Genomic DNA, 16,338 nt, shown 5'->3' on the forward strand with positions numbered 1-16,338 from the left:
TGACTGGCATACACGACCGTGACAGATGAGTTATTTTTATATTTTTCATTTTGAGCAGAATAATCAATCATAAAAAGAATTTTATAAATAAATTAAAAAATATCTATTAATTTGTTCAGATAATTATGTTAAAATCACGAAAAAATAGAATTTGGTAATCGAGGACCCAGAAAAAATAAAATAGAAAAGTGCCATTTAGGATTTGTTTTCTTATCGTAAGAGATAGACTGAGATAGCTAAATAGTTTGTATATGGTACGATAAAACTGCATGAACCAACAGAAATACTTGGCTCGTTGATTTCTCACACACAGTAGAGATGAACCTTGATTTTTGACTTAGGCGGCAGTTATAGCTATCATTGGTTTTCATCATTGAAAACAAACATTTTAATTTTGTTGATAGGTTGTTTATAGCTATCATTAAAAATTTCTGTCTATGAAAAAATATTTCCGGTTAAAATCCACCGACAAAGTTTTAGTGACAGAAATCGTGTAAAATTGGAACACAAATCAGCGGAACCATTTATTTTACTTTTGAACAAAAAAGTATGAGCTATTCAAGAAAATGAATTTCCGTCCGAAAAATAGAAAAATACATTTTAGAGAAAAATAAATGCGCAATAACACTTTTTTCTCAAATAAAATTCTTTGTGTGATTTCCGGTTGATCAGTATATAATTTTCATTTCTAATCAAAGGGAAACACCGTCAAATATCGATTCAAACATTTTTCCGGATCGATTTTAATGAAAGCTATAACTGACCCCTTAATCAAAATCCAAATGAATGGGCGGAGATTCGATTTTTTGATCGGCTGGGTTCCATTTGGTTCTTTATTCATTTATAGCTATCATTGAAATCAGTCCCGAAAATGTTTAAATGTAGTTATTTTTCTGTGTTTCTTTCTCATAAGATCTACATTAGTATGCATAAATAACAAATTATTCAAAGAATATTTTAGAGAGAAAAGTTTAATTACATAATTATAAACAACTGACTCTGTCTTGTCAAAAGATTAAACAAATTGTTGAACGGATTCGTGTCACAATTTATTATACATACTTCAAAAACCGATATGTTAAAAAAGTTTCAATAATTGGTTTCATAAGAATAAATAGTGTATTTTGTTTATATTTCATTCTTCAACTCTGCTGATAAAATTACAAAAACCTCAGATTGATAAACTTTTCTGTTGACTTTACTCCACTCACAAAGTGACATTCAATCGCATTAATCTCGTTTCAACTTGAAACACTTAGTTGAAAAGTCGAAGTAAACATTTGATTGTTCGTACTGTACGCGTACAGTTGGCACCAAAATAACATTTGAAAAGTCGTTCGTCGATGGAAGGAAAACCTACAAGTGAATTGTCATCTTACGTCTCTGTGCTCTGTGTGGCTCTGTTGACATTTTTCTTGGAAAAAAAGAAGAAAATTACTTTTTGTTTTTTTAAATGGTTGTCCATTTGTGTTGAAGAAAAAAATAATGTAAATTTGTAAATTCTATTCGAAAAGAAAACAAAACAAGTGAAAAATTCTAAGGGAAAATTCCCTCAATTGCCTTCCATCCAAAATTGTTGATTAAAAATCAAATAAAGCAAACAAATCCAAACAAAGAAAACGTTTAAAAAATTAAATTTATTACTTGTTTGTCTTCGATGCTTTAATTTGTCTCATTATTCTCGGTGAGTAATACCTACACTATACACTAGAAGCTCGAAGCTCGAAACTCCAGAGGCAGAGCTCCACATAAATATGATAAATATTATCAGTATCAGTGCGTTTAAATTATTCTCAATCTCAAGAGTCTCTGATTACACAAAAAAAAGTATAGCACAATAAAAATTATAGTCTTCATTTGTTTTAGACTAGAGACGAGATACCGTGTCAACAACGTACGTTATTATTTTAAGTCACGATGCCGATCTTGTACAGTGTTATCTCACGGGGAACGACCGTTCTGGCTAAGTTTGCAGAATGTGTTGGCAACTTTGCAGAAGTCACCGAACAAATTATATCCAAAATATCCCTCAAAAACGAGAAGCTCACATATTCCCATGGGAACTATTTGATTCATTATAATTGTGAAAATAAAATCATCTATATGTGCATTACGGACGATGTAAGTTTGGAAGAATAAAAACAAACCAACAGTTCTGACTTGTGACTTCGTTTTTATATATTTTTTAGGAGTTCGACAGGACAAGAGCATTCTTATTTTTGGGCGATATTAAACAGAAATTCATCCAGACTTATGGCTTGACTGTGGCTACGGCCATTGCCTATGCCATGAATTCAGAATTCTCCAAAGTTCTGGCAGAGCAAATGGTTTTCTTTAGTCAATCGCGAGAGGTTGATGCTATATCAAGGGTTCATGGACAGATTGATGAAATCAAACATATTATGGTGAAAAATATTGGTAAGTTTGGGAGAAGTAAATATACCTTAATTAGAAAGTCGCTTGTGGTGGGAAGTATACATATCCAGTCGCCAGAAGTCTGATCTATTTTCTTTAAATAAATCATTGAAACCACCACTACCACCATTGCAAAAAGTTTCAAGTTACTAGGAAACTATTTTGCGGTTGCATTTGACTGGTCACAAACATATTGGCTCTGTTTCGAGAAACAACAGTAGTTTCATTGTCATTGCGAGTTATGAGTTGAGATCGAGATGATGGCATAGGCAATTCAAGAATTTAAGAAATGAAAAAATTCCAATGTTGATAAGAGAGTAATCCAATTTTTAAAATGACCTGCAGTCGGTATTTGTTTCAGAATGATTTTCGTTGTTGTTAAGTAAATATTATGACTCACAACAATTTATTATCACATTAATGTGCCTAAATATTTGACCTTTTTTCCCAGATCTAAGATTACAGTTTGGGTGACGTTAGGAAAAATAAAAATCATAAGTATTTGCCTTTTTATTTATATTTTTAGTGAATGCGAAAAACTAAAATGATAACAAGGCTTTTAACTCTTCATAATTACTTCCGATAATTCTGAATGTCTGATGGTTTTAAATTATATTTGTTGTGATAGAAAAACAAAGATAAGGAATGAAAGGGCTAAAATTTAGTAAGAAATAATCATTTTTTAAAACATAAAAATGCAAACAACAGCTCGCAAATAAACTTGCAAATACGCGTTTGAAAGTTACACCTAAGAAATTTCAGAACATTTGCAATATTTTCCTAAACTAAAACAATCTTTAGCTCTTTCAACTCTAATATAAACTTTGATACTTTCGTCAGTGCAATTTACTAATGTGTGACTTAACTAAGCTCATTATTTAAAAATGCATAAATTAAACTTTAACTTTTAAACAATGCAAAGCTATAATCACAATTTAAATGGTAGCTTTTTATGGTTGTTTAATTCATACAAATCTAAAATTTAGTACAATAATAAATTCGAATTTATTATTAGCGTTTTATTAGCCGTAACAAATCAAAAACATTTCAAAACACAAAACAAGAAGCTTCAAATTTGTTGGAAGAACACAGTTGAAAAGGGAAGTTTAATTTTTCTTGGTACGATTTAAAAGTCAACACGATTTGTGTTCAGCACTAGATTTCGAGAGTTTTCAGTACCCTTAAACTTTTTTTTTAAGTTTTTTGTTTGAACTAGTTTAACGTAAACAAAATTTCGATCTGTAATTTTTTTGTTAGTAAGTTTATTTCCAACAATTTGATTTAAATGAAAACCAATGAAAATACAGTAAAAATCGGTTATAATGATATCGACGACAGTGACAAAAATAAAAAATTTTCATTTTGAAGTATTTTTTTGTCGTATTTCCTATTTTGTTTTTGAGAGTAACTCGAAGAGTGTTTTTAAAACTTAATATAAAATGTAGTAATTTTTACAATTTAAGAAATAGCTTAAATTATTTCAAAGCTTATATTCAAGGCACAGATTACATTGCACTTTGAGTTCGTTATAACCGGTTTTGAGTGTACTTGGCCAGTTTATATTTCTTAGTTTTCTAAGAACTTCAGTTAGGTGAATGAAATAAAATGAGATATCAATGCATTTATTTTCATCCTTTTTGAATTGTGCGATACTATATTCTTGAGAATTCAGGGAGGACCTGGGCCTCAACCAACATGCGTCTCAAGCCAGCTCAGTCCCAAGCTAGCTGTCTCCAGTTTCGCACGCCAAGTCGGTTGAGGTCTTCACCAACCTGAGTGCGCCACCTGAGTCGCGGTCTTCCTATACCGCGCCGTTCCTCGGGATTGAATTGGAAGACCTTCCGGGCTTGAGCGTTGATATCCATTCGCTCTACATAACCTAGCTATCTAAGCGTTTGGACTTTAATTCTGCGTACCTTCCCCTCTATTCTCCATCTATGCGTACGGGACCAAAAATCACCCGAAGAATTTTTCTCTCAAAGCATCCTAAGACGCTCTCATATTATTTTGACATGGTTCAGGCTTCAGCGCCATAAATGAGAACCGGGATGATGAGTGTCTTATAGATGGTGATTTTAGATGCTTGAGAGAGAACTTTACTTCTCAATTGTCTTCTAACTCCAAAGAAGCAGCGATTTGCAAGAGTTATTCTTCGTTTGATTTCAGCGCTGGCGTCGTTTTCTGTGTTAATAGCGGTGCCTAGGTAGACAAAGTCTTACACTACCTCAAAGTTTTAGCTGTCCATGGTGACGTTTTGTCCAAGACGTCTTTGTTCAATGTCCTTTTTAGATTACAGCATATATTTGGATTTGCTCTCATTGACCACTAAACCCACTTTTTCGCTTCCGTCGCAATACCCAAAAACGCTCCACTTACATCACGTTTTGATCTTCCAATTATGTCAATATCATCTGCGTATCCGAGTAATTGAATAGATCTTTGGAAGATTGTGCCTCTAGTGTTGACGGTTGAGTTTTGCACAATTTTTTCCAGAACGATATTGAAGAAGTCGCAGGACAGTGCATCGCCTTGTCTAAAACCTTTTTTTGATATCAAATGCATAGGTAAGATCTTTTTCGACCTTGATAGAGCAGCGTGCATTCTCCATCGTCATTCTGCACAAACGGATAAGTTTGACAGGGATGCCAAAACTAGACATTGCTCTGTAGAGCTCTCCCCTTTAGATGCTGTCGTACTCGGCTTTAAAATCGATAAAGAGATGGTGGGTATAAATTTGAAGCTAATGGGAAAGTGGACGGTCCTGGTCTGAAGCCACACTGATAAGGACGTATCAGGTTATTGACGAACGGCTTCAGACGTTCACATAATACGGCAGAAAGGATCTTATATACAATGTTAAGGAGACTGATGCCTCTGTAGTTGGTGCAATTTAGAAGGTTTCCTATTTTTTTTATCGGGCAAACTATGCTGAGATTCCACTCATGGGGTATGCTTTCTTCCAACCTTTCTTTTGCAGATGAGTTGGTGCATGCTCCCTACCAAGTCATCGCCTGTTGAAACCTAGCACTTCAGAAGCGGCATCTCTGATGGCTGGAAGGCAATGTTGCCACCGGTTTTTAATGCTTAATGCAGGCAGCCTGGGACTCCTTAAGAGGTTAATAGAGACTCGATCGGAAAAGGACATGGCAGTCTTGTAGCCGTCTAACGTCGAAACTTCTCACTGTACACAGAAGCGTTGCTCTAGTGTTAATAAATTGTCAAACCTTCCTGAACAGAAATACCAACACAGTTTGAAATATTCAACTGTAAAACCATTGACAACTTCTCATTTGTTGTTATTTTTATATTTAGACAATACGTTTTTGATGTGTCTCTTTTAATAGACGACATATTTAATAATTTATGTAATACTCATTTTTCAAGATTACTATTTTTAGAATGAGCCATATTATTGAAACATTTATAATTTTTATAATGAACCGGAAAGCTTTTCCCCTAATAGATTGTATCGATTTTCAAGGGTTGAGCTGCGTTCCTTCTCCAAATTTGCGACCACTTAAGTTTCTGTTTCTAGTACCACATCATCGCCAAATAAGAACAGACTAACTAAACAAATTCTTAAGAGTTTATTGCACTGATAAGGTTTATTGAAACAAATGTCTAACATAACGAGTTATTAAAAAGTAGTACATATTTACTTTTGCAGCTTATTTTCAGTTGAGAGATAAGTTACGTCATTTCAAGGAAGTATATTTCTTTGTATCTTATCCTGATAAGATCTTCTTCTTTTTTAAACAAACAGAGCTTAATATACTCTCGATAATCATCTCTGAATAATTCTTTTTTCATTACCGACATTCATGAATGTAAGCCGGGACGGAGGTAATATGATTCTTGGGACTCCCTAATATTCATCCAAGGCTTCAGAAAAAAATATTTAACCATTGATCACATACTTTCTCTGTCAAAGCGTTTCATGCCAGGAACAAAAAAGTTTACTCATTTTTTTTCGACCTGGTTAACAGAAATGCGCTCTTCTATAAGCTCTCACAACTTTGCATATCTTCCAACTTCATTAGGGTGATAAAAGAAATGTACACTAATACAAATGCAGCAGTTTGGGATGGCACATCCTATTCGGAATGTTTTAGACAAATACTGGCGTTAAACAAGGTTAGCTCCTCAGTTCATTGTTGTTTTCTCTGTTTATAAACGACGTAGTAGATAATGTTCCCGGAGGAGTAAGAATTGTAAGTACTACCATTAATTTGTTGTTATCTGCAGATAACATTGTCATACTCTCTGAATCACCAGAACATACGCAATTAATGATTAATCGCTTATCGTGTTACTACAAACGATGGGGACTAACAATTAATACAGAGAAGTCAAAAATGATGGTGTTTGCGCGATATCCAAGAGTTCACAATGAAAGGCAATGCACTTATGATGGTCATTTTCTAGAGACATCTAAAAGTGATCAAATATTTGGGAGTTAAACTAAAGCCGGTTTTAAATTTCAACAAACATCTAACCGAAAAAGCCAATAGCTCTTAAAGCTTGCTTAATCTATCATGTTTTCCAACAAAAGAATAATTTTATCTGCAAAATATAAGATATTCAATGCAGTAGTTAAATCAACCCTTTCCTATGCTTCTCAAGTTTGGGAGTCGTATGAGTACCAGGAAATTGAGAAATTCCATTTGATAAAAAAGCTCTTCAAACTACCCCAAAATACGCTTAGTTACGCTATATACTTGGAAAGCGGGCTACCAAACCTCTTGACAAATACACTCGAGTCACAAGCTGACTTCATAATAAAGGTATGCTGTCATTATGAGGAATCAAGGCTTTCAAAAAAAAAACAACTTTTGTTTAAGTTGAGGTGGTATGAAAGATGGCAATCTATTGGCAACGCTTGTGGGGAAACCTTACATATTGATGATTTATGAAAACTCTATTCGAGATGCCTTCATCGTTAAGGCTCGGAATTCTGAAAGTAGAATTTTATACAGTCAGCTTAATTTAAATCTAAACAAGAAAAACTACTTTCACGACTCACTAAGCTATGATAAAATATCCATGATATTCAAAGCAAGGTGTGAGCTCCTTTCATTAAATGGTAACCCTTATAATGGAAGCTTTAATCAATTCTGTACGCTTTGCAACCTAAAATCGAAAGAAGATTGCTTTCTTATCATAAGTATATGCCTAATATTGAAAGCGCAAAGGCAAATTTCCTTTGGAAAACAATCATTAACTATGCAGGAACTTCTAAACGAGTGTGACTGGAAAACCCTAAGCAATTTCTTAGAAACAGAAGTATAGGATGTTATTAATATCAGAATACGTTGAAACTTTAGTTCTTTTTTTGTTGATTATTGAAAGTTTAATCAAATTTTAAAATAAACATTTATAAACTTGCCAACCAGGCTGACTGCTTAGCCATAGCTCTTAAATTCATAATTTGTATTCTATTTTTTATATTGAAATTTAAATAAATGAATAATTTACTTACTTGCATCGAAGGTGAGAAACTATTTCATTCTCATTTTGTCCATTTACCTTAAGTAATTTCTCTACTTAGAGAAATTAGGTGCTTAAAACGCTTTACGTGAGTTTTTGGCTCGATATTTGTTTGTAAGACAGGTGGTGGTGTATGTCTACAATAATTCGTTTTTTAAATTCCTGTATTGAAGAATAAAACTAGTAAATTTTGTACGTGAACTTTGTAATTTTCGTATCTTCCGTTTTAATAGTCACGGTTATTGATCTTTTATACAAAAAAGTGTGAACTGCCTCAAACATTTGTACATGAAATTAAACATCATTTGAAAAATGGAAAAATGCCCGGACGTTGTTGGTTTTAACAAAACAGTGCACCATGCAAAATTGGTTATTAAACAACGTAGTGGCTTTATGAAAATTAACATAAAAAGTTAGGTTTTGACTTGAAATAAAATTACCCTTCACACTTGCGAATGAAAAGACAATAGCTGTTTTCTCTTTGTATTTGAGAAGCATGAATTGGCGAAGTAAATTTAACGCTGTAAAGACCTTCTTTGTAGACAACAGAATTATAAATCCAATAGTAATCGGTGATGTAAACATAAGATTAGGTGAACTGCACCAAAACATTGAAGATGTACATAAATCAGTTTTTCAAGCAGGGTTAGAAAAAAGACGGTCCAAAGATATCATTATAATTTCAAGAGTAAAAGAGTTTTTGGAGTTCTGCGAAGATAATGGCTTAATTATATTAAATGAAAGAACCAAATGTGACAAAGAAGGAAGCTTTACATTCATGAAAAATGTGGGTAACTCAGTGAATAATTTTTGTACTGTATCGCAAGAACGACTTAGTACCAAAATAAACTTATTTTTAATGTCAGCTTCTGAGTTTAGAACATATTATAGTTCACTTCTTAACCCAAATCAAATGGCAAATCAAATTTTCTATGCATTTCTGAATATGCCTATAACTGAAGATGAAATTTTAAGTATTCTAAACAAAGCACCAGGAGAGGACAGGATGACCTATGAATTCTTCATACAGTGCAACAAGACTACAGCATCAGCTAATAAAATACTTTTGAGGGAAAAATTGTTCTGGGTAAAGGAATTGAACAATCTTGGATATTGTTTTGGACTGTGTTGGGATGGAGATCTATTTCTCAAATTGATTGGATCCTAAAAGGCAATGATCTATTGCGGCTGTTGAAATCAGAGGGTCAACAATCTGAGAGCTGTACGCGCATCTACAAACATCTGGATCATTTAAGAAGACAGATTTACATTAACGATGGTTTCGAACTGAACAAGATCACCTGGATTTTTAAGGCAAGATGTGATTTAATCAAGCTTAATGGAAACGGATTTGGGCAGAACGAATCATCATTATGTAATGTGTGCAGGTTAGGTTAGGTTAGGTTAGGTTGGAGTGGCTGTCCAGATGTCATGGACGCACGTAGACCTCAAGGGTCTATTGTGATACCACTAATGGACTTAAACAAACCATTTTGTACTTTTAATAAAGTTAGAGAGACGTTTTGTGCCAATCGTTGCCAGTTCACTGGTATTATCGAAGAAGGGATTACCGAGAAAGTTATTCCTTCTAATGGAGAGTGCTGGACACGTACATAGAAGGTGTTGGACTTTTCCTCTTCCTCCTCGTCCATGCAGCTTCTACAAAAGTCATTTGTGTAGACAGTGTCCTGTTATTACTCCAATTGTAGAGCTTATACTTTGTCTGCTCAGGGATATCAAGCCTTTTGACTGTGTGCAGCTTAAGGGAGGGAGAAAACATCCAGCACTTCTTCGGCAGATGTTCGGGTTTAAAGGAATGTATGGTGGCCTTCCTTGGAAAAGTTTGGTTAACAGAAGCGGAAGTAAATCCACGTGCTCAATGGAGAAAACAGCACCAGTTTTGAAGGATTTTTTATCACTGTAGCCTTATCAAACCGAAATGAACTAGTGAGAGAATATAACCAGTAAAAAGTTTTCTTAAAATTATCACCAAATTTTGATTTCAAACTAATAATTGTTATAATATGTACGTAAATTCAACTATTCAACAGCCGACGTGTGTCAAGACGTAAATTTTGCATTTTTAACTTCAAAAGAAAATTAAAATCTTATTTGAAAATGTTAACTTTTAGATATTATGTTGGAAAAAAAACATTTTACTACTACTACTACACTTCATTCTAAGAGGGATAAAACGTAGAATCCAAAAAAAACACGCATTTGCAAATATTATTATGTTATAAGCAACTTTTAAAACCATACACTATTAAATCCAAGTCCCTCACCGGATCTCAACAAAAGCTTTCGAGTGTCCAATTCTTCCAGATCTTCCCGGAGTCATGAGTTATTTGTGGTAGACGAAGCGAATAACTCCTATACACAAGGATCTTTAAATCGATGACGGATTGGGTGGAGCGTATACTTCGACGAAATAAAATGTATGTTTCTCAATGTAGCTCCAGGCTGAACTTCTAGCCACCAAAGAAGTCCTTCATTGGCACATAGAAACGTGATATCCAATACCGATATACGCATCTTTCCCGACAGCCCAACTGCTATAAAATCATTAAGCTCTGTCTTTATAAATTCACTAACACTCCAAAATTATCGATCCACTCTGGTGGTGGTATAACAGCTCATTTTTAACCTTTGTGGTTGCCGGGTAAAGCTGAGAGACTTGCAGAAAATAAACTGCTTAATTTATTCTAAAGCATGACATCATAGAGAAAGAGAACTACTGAAAGTGTATCACCTCCAACAATCTATAAAAAAAACTAATATGGCCACACCTTGATGCTACCCTGACATTGCCTAATAGATAGCTAAAGATGCGTTTGATGAAATAGAGGCGGGTACATATTTTTAACTTCGATGATTATGTCTTGTACCATCACAACATTTCTCCTTAGGAGACTTCTATAGTAATGATTGCAGTGATCTGATCAAAATGTTTTTACAAAGATCCTTGATCCACCTGCTGTTTGTCTAGTTTGTAGTTTATTTTCGTTCGGTCCTTTTTTCTCGATTTGTTTTTCTTCTTAAATGATTTTTACGCTGCTCATAATTTCCAAATTTATAAAGCACAGTTTTTTCAAGTCAATAACCAAATTTTCTTGGAATGCAATCAATCCTCAAAAAGTAAATCTTAGACCTGTTTCAAGAACCTCTTGTTTATGTTAAAATGAATTTATTGTTTATTTAATTTTTTAATAAATGACTAAAAACAGCAATAAATTAAATTTAACATACAGTTTTTGACGCTTATATTACTGTTTATTTTCTATACAGACAGCCTTAAGGACCGAGGAGAAAAACTGGAACTTTTGGTCAATAAAGCCGAACACCTAGACAACAATGTAATTGTTTTATAAATATTTCAAGTTCTTCTTGTGCCTAATAAGCCTTATATTTTTTCTAGTCTGTATCATTCCGCAATGCATCACGTAATCTAGCTCGAAAGATGTTCTGGAAAAATATTCGACTTTACGTAATAGTTGGTCTTATTATTGTTTTTATTATCTACGTAATCATCAGCATGGCATGCGGTGGTCTTGCTTGGCAGACTTGCATCCACAACAACTAATTTTATTTTACAGATCGAATCTTCGAATGTCTGTTAAAAAAAAGTGATAAAACAAATTTTCTTCTTCTTCTCAACACAGGTTTGATTTTCCTGTTCTCTTTGTTGATAATGATCAAAAAATAAATACAAAAGTGTTCGAAAAAATTAAAGAAAAAGAGAAACAAAAACAAAAAAGAGACAACATCAAACTAATAATGTTATTCTAATTAGATTTAGTAAAAAAAGAAATCTTCTTTATGTAATTTTGATGATATCCAAATAATTTGGTAAAAGGACACATAAATATTTATTTGATTTTTGTATTATAATTTCAAAAAGACTTACGGAAATGGTAAAAAATATATATTTTATTTATTGTTCAGGTGTAATACATAAATAAATTTACAATGAACGTTTAAATAATAACAATAATAATCTAATCTTGTAAAACCTTAAAAAAACGAATTCTGAATTTAAACAAATAAAAATGTCTTAAAATATTATTAAATACTATAACGCGATTTATTTTTCGTACATAAATTATTCTTGCATCGAGATAAACATTAAAATCGATGCAAAGAAATATATTCGTAATATTAAATAAAATTTATTTACAAAAATTGTTTAATTCTTGTGTTTGAAGTTTTTTTTAAGTAAAACGAAACCTTTAGCTATTTTTTAAAGCCATTAGGATGTTGATTGATAATTCTAACATTTTCATGGTTTTGGTTCAAATGTCTTCAAGGAGTTTTAATGATTTAAAATTTGAGAACAATTAAAGTGGTGATTCTAATCGGCTTTGTTGATCTTTTTGATGTTTAAATGAAAACAGTTTTCATCTGATTTTTCCCAACGCTTCCCAAATTAATTTTTTTTTCTTAAATTAATTTTAATTCGAAAAGTTTTTTGTATACATAATAATACAAAAAGTGAATATTTTTCAAAAATTATTTATAAAATTACGGCCATTTCATTATTTTAAGTTAGGAAGTTTTCATAAACAGGATGTGTCTTAAATCTTAAGCAAAGAAATCACTTATTCTGAAAAAGCATAATTTTGTTTATTTGGTAATTTCCGAAAACTTGTAATTAAAGGATCGGAATTCAAAAGAAGCTGATGAAAAAGATCTGTATTGTAAACTTTTCTTGACATTTTTTTTGTATGATCTCATAGAAAAAGTTTGAAGTTTTTATTTGTAGCCTTTGCAGCCTCTTCAGATAGTTCTCCTACTGGTAAAAGAGCATGATTGATTATGTCTGATCCATGAATCAAGACTTTGTGAACTGAACTAGGGAGATTGTACCATCCATATTCTTGAATATGGATAGTACAATCTCCCTAGTTCAGTACAAAGTCCTAATTCAAGAGTAATGAGTCTGGCTGTTTCCAGTGCGAATATTTTAAATTGTTCTCAGTTAATATCGAATCCAGAAGATAAGGTGATCAGTATTGTGTGACATCGCTCAAGAATATTTTTATTGATTCCTGTAATTTCAGCAGAGATTGAAGCATTTGCGAAGAATTTTCGTGCCGTGTGTCCATCATTAGATGATCCACTTCCTCCACTTCGCGGTCTATCGATAATAAAACCCAGTTTCTGCGGAAACGTATCCTGAATGTATTTTTTTCATCCTTCAAAACTGGTTTTGTCTTCATCGGATCTCATTTGCCATTTTTGTATATGTAATCTGTACGATAAATGAGTGGAGTGGGGAAATACCGAATTCATATTATATTCATTAACTGGCTTCTCTAAACATTTTTCAATGTTATTCATTTCTTTTGGTGAAGCAACAAATATATAGCATTTGCTTGTTACAGTTTCACTTAAAGCACAACACACTTTTCCATCTACCATATATGTTATTCTAACCTGAATGTTCTCTTCTTCAAAAATAAATGGATTCAAATTCGAAATTCGGTTTTTAATATAAGATTCTTCTTGCAAAGAAAACTCTTTAGTTTTCTTTGCAAATCTGAAACGAATCGGCCTACAATATCGAGTGGATTAAGGGCGTGGATTTTTCTAGAAAACTTGATTAGATTTTTCACATATCAGCTGCAAAGGAACAAAGGATGTTAATAATAAGCTACTGTCATCATCGGAATTTTATTCTAAAAAGCTCTCAAACCCCTATTTCCCAAATAAAATCATATTAGAAAATACAGGTGAAAATTTCCAATACTTTATAATATGCATTTAGAATGTCATGTAAGGGCTTGGAAATGATATCTAATATTGAATGGGACTTATTTTTTTCGGTTCCATTAGCATTTAACCAATGCTGAAGCACAAACATTCTTGTAAATGAGACTTTAGTTAAATGCCCTGAAATACAAAAAATGAGACTTTAGGTGGCTCAAAAATTAATATAATTAATATACAACTTTGTGGGGGCGTAACGGGGCGTAACAGTTAAAAGTTTAAAACAAACAATATTAAGGTATTTTATTTTTATTTCTATTTTATTTAGACCCAATTTATTAACTCTTATGCTCAGTCGAAAAATGAATCATACAAAATAAATAAAAAATATCTTGCCTTCCACCAATATATCCATTGCAAAAAAAAATAACGTCGCAATTACTCTTAGAGCACTAAAACTCAAATGCCATGTGTTTGCAATTTGATTACTCTGAAGATAAAAATGTAACGGTTTTTCCTTTTCTATTTCTATTTAGTTTGGAATGATTTCAGCTCATTTTAACCGTTTAATGTAATAATCACTCCAGAAATTTTTTTATAATTTTGGCCTTCAATGGAACCACAGTGCATTGTTTTGAATATTACAAAAACATTAAAAAAAAAAACAATTTAAACGAATAAAATTTAAAGCGCTTCCGATTTTGAAGCGTTTGGATGTATGTTCCTCCGTTGCAAGAATTTGGACTCCTTCAAAATCTAGTTGATATCCAGTTTTGATGGTGTGGCTGTCTTTTCCGGTTTTTTTTTGGCGAATGTCTGATTTATGGTTAGCCATTATTTGTCGGAGGAGTTGTTTAGTTGTGCCAATGTAACAGAGATTGCATGGTTCGTCCGGTTTTCCTTTGCAGTTTATTTTGTAAACTACGTCTGAGCGGCGATCCTTGTCCGTTTTCGTCTTTAGGCATGTAAATAAAGATGCAACTGTCTGGTTTGAATTATATGCTAAGTTCACGTGAGGGTTGTTTTTGGCGACAACTTCTTTGAAATTTTCCGAGAGTTTGGAAACCTTCCCCACTTTTTGTAAACACCTTTCTTCTCTTCCAACTTATTTCCGGAAGAAACTTGATGTTTTTGACGAAGTATCAAGTTTCTTATGATTTTTATCGGAAAGCTATTGTCAATGAGTATTTGTGTGACTTTTTTCTCATTGGCGGAGTGGTATTTTAAGTCACTCAACGCAAAGACTTTATTTATGAGAGGAGTTTTGTCATCTCAATGAATTATTATACTTTGTGACGTTTCAAAAAACTTTTTCTGACAATTTTTGGTCCAAAATATTGCTAAAAACTACAATTTTCATAGATTTTCACAGATTTTTCAAACTGGGGCACAATTTTGCCGACATTTTCGAACCCTTGCTCAAAATTTAGTAAACTTTTCAGGATTATATTCTACTGACTGTGTTACTAACAAAATGAATAATGGTTAATTCGAAAACAAATTTTTTCATTAATTGTTCTTGTTTTCATAATATCACGTGTTTATTAGAGCTTATTTCAAAAGAAAACAATAATTTTTTAAAGGACTTAATTTGAATCGCATCTTATAATTTGTATGTCGCATCAGGTTTTTTAAATATGCTTCGTTTGAAATTTTGAAACAACCAAAAACTGTGTTTTTAAGGTTTACGTAAAGTACAACATCGAGACGAACAAATTGCTGCCTTCTAAGGTACAGTTTAAATCATTTTAGAATATTACTTAGTTTCAGGAAACAGTCATTAGTTATGAGTCTTCATTTGAATTTATTTTGAAAACAAAAAAAGCTTTATGAACGTTTAATACTTCAAAAACTTGACGTGATAGAGGGGTTCTGAAGTCGAATTTGAATTAAGGCTGTCAAACCCATCGAAAAAGTGAAATTTGATTGCCAGGACATAACCTTGCTGGCAATTAAAAAAGAGGATAGACATATTGTTAATCTTATTCCCTCTATATTTTCTCTTATCCTACGAGTTAGCAAATCCATTGGACCAGTCTAATTTTGAACTACTTTTTTTAAATAATTCAATATCAGTGGTAACATAGTCCCACAAAATTTAATCGAGAGGCATAAATTTAGACGAATGAGTTTGGTTACCAAATTAAAAACACCCTTTTTAAAGGAGAAAATCCATACACCATTATTCTCATACATATTGCTACTATGTACTTTGTTTTAAAAATGTGATATTTTGTATATTTAAACAGACATCCTGAGAGATCGAGGTGAAAAACTGGAACTTTTGGTTAATAAAACTGAGCGACTAGAAAACACGGTAAGTCATTCTATATTTAAATCTCAAAGCTTATTTATAAAACTAATTTTTATATTTTTTGAATTTCAAGTCCGTTGGTTTTAGACAACAATCACGAAATCTTGCACGACAAATGTTTTGGAAAAAGATGCGACTCTACGTTATTATGGGATTTATTGTTGTGATTCTTGTCTATTTTATCATCAGTATTTCATGTGGTGGACTTACTTGGCAAAAGTGTTTAAAATAGAAATTCATAATCACAAAGATAGAGTGTCTGAGAGGGTGTGATTATGAAAGTGATAAAGACCTTTGGATCTAACTTGTGTATTTTTCTTTTGTTAATATCTTAATACGAAGTTGCCTGTAATAATGTTATTTAATTGAATTAGTATAAACAAAAAATAAAAATACCCTACGAATAAATATAA

General features: G+C 32.4%; 1 protein-coding gene across 3 annotated transcripts; it reads left to right on the forward strand.

Moving 5' to 3' along the window:
* Window positions 1-1,363: 1,363 nt before the first annotated feature.
* On the forward strand, window positions 1,364-16,338 carry LOC129946807 (vesicle-associated membrane protein 7). Of its 3 annotated transcripts, none has more exons than XM_056057150.1 (5): window positions 1,364-1,684; window positions 1,851-2,121; window positions 2,190-2,418; window positions 11,191-11,258; window positions 11,321-12,092. In XM_056057150.1, the coding sequence occupies exons 2-5, from the start codon at window positions 1,918-1,920 to the stop codon at window positions 11,483-11,485; spliced, it is 666 nt and encodes a 221-aa protein (XP_055913125.1). In that variant the 5' UTR covers window positions 1,364-1,684; window positions 1,851-1,917; the 3' UTR covers window positions 11,486-12,092. The 3 variants fall into 3 exon arrangements, with proteins under 3 accessions (XP_055913125.1, XP_055913126.1, XP_055913124.1); XM_056057151.1 differs by lacking the exons at window positions 11,191-11,258; window positions 11,321-12,092 and adding exons at window positions 15,861-15,928; window positions 15,999-16,338 and having other exon boundaries at window positions 1,365-1,684; window positions 1,867-2,121; XM_056057149.1 differs by having other exon boundaries at window positions 1,365-1,684; window positions 1,867-2,121.

This window comes from Eupeodes corollae, chromosome 2 (assembly GCF_945859685.1).
Source record: "Eupeodes corollae chromosome 2, idEupCoro1.1, whole genome shotgun sequence".
In the NCBI taxonomy this organism is placed as follows: domain Eukaryota; kingdom Metazoa; phylum Arthropoda; class Insecta; order Diptera; family Syrphidae; genus Eupeodes; species Eupeodes corollae.

What these genes read in the sequence shown, in the direction of transcription:
- LOC129946807 (XM_056057150.1), top strand. Translation starts at nt 1,918, where the DNA reads ATGCCGATCTTGTACAGTGTTATCTCACGGGGAACGACCGTTCTGGCT. An exon ending in ATATGTGCATTACGGACGAT is followed by an intron (nt 2,122 to 2,189) that starts GTAAGTTTGGAA and finishes TATATTTTTTAG; the next exon opens with GAGTTCGACAGGACAAGAGC. An exon ending in TATTATGGTGAAAAATATTG is followed by an intron (nt 2,419 to 11,190) that starts GTAAGTTTGGGA and finishes TTTTCTATACAG; the next exon opens with ACAGCCTTAAGGACCGAGGA.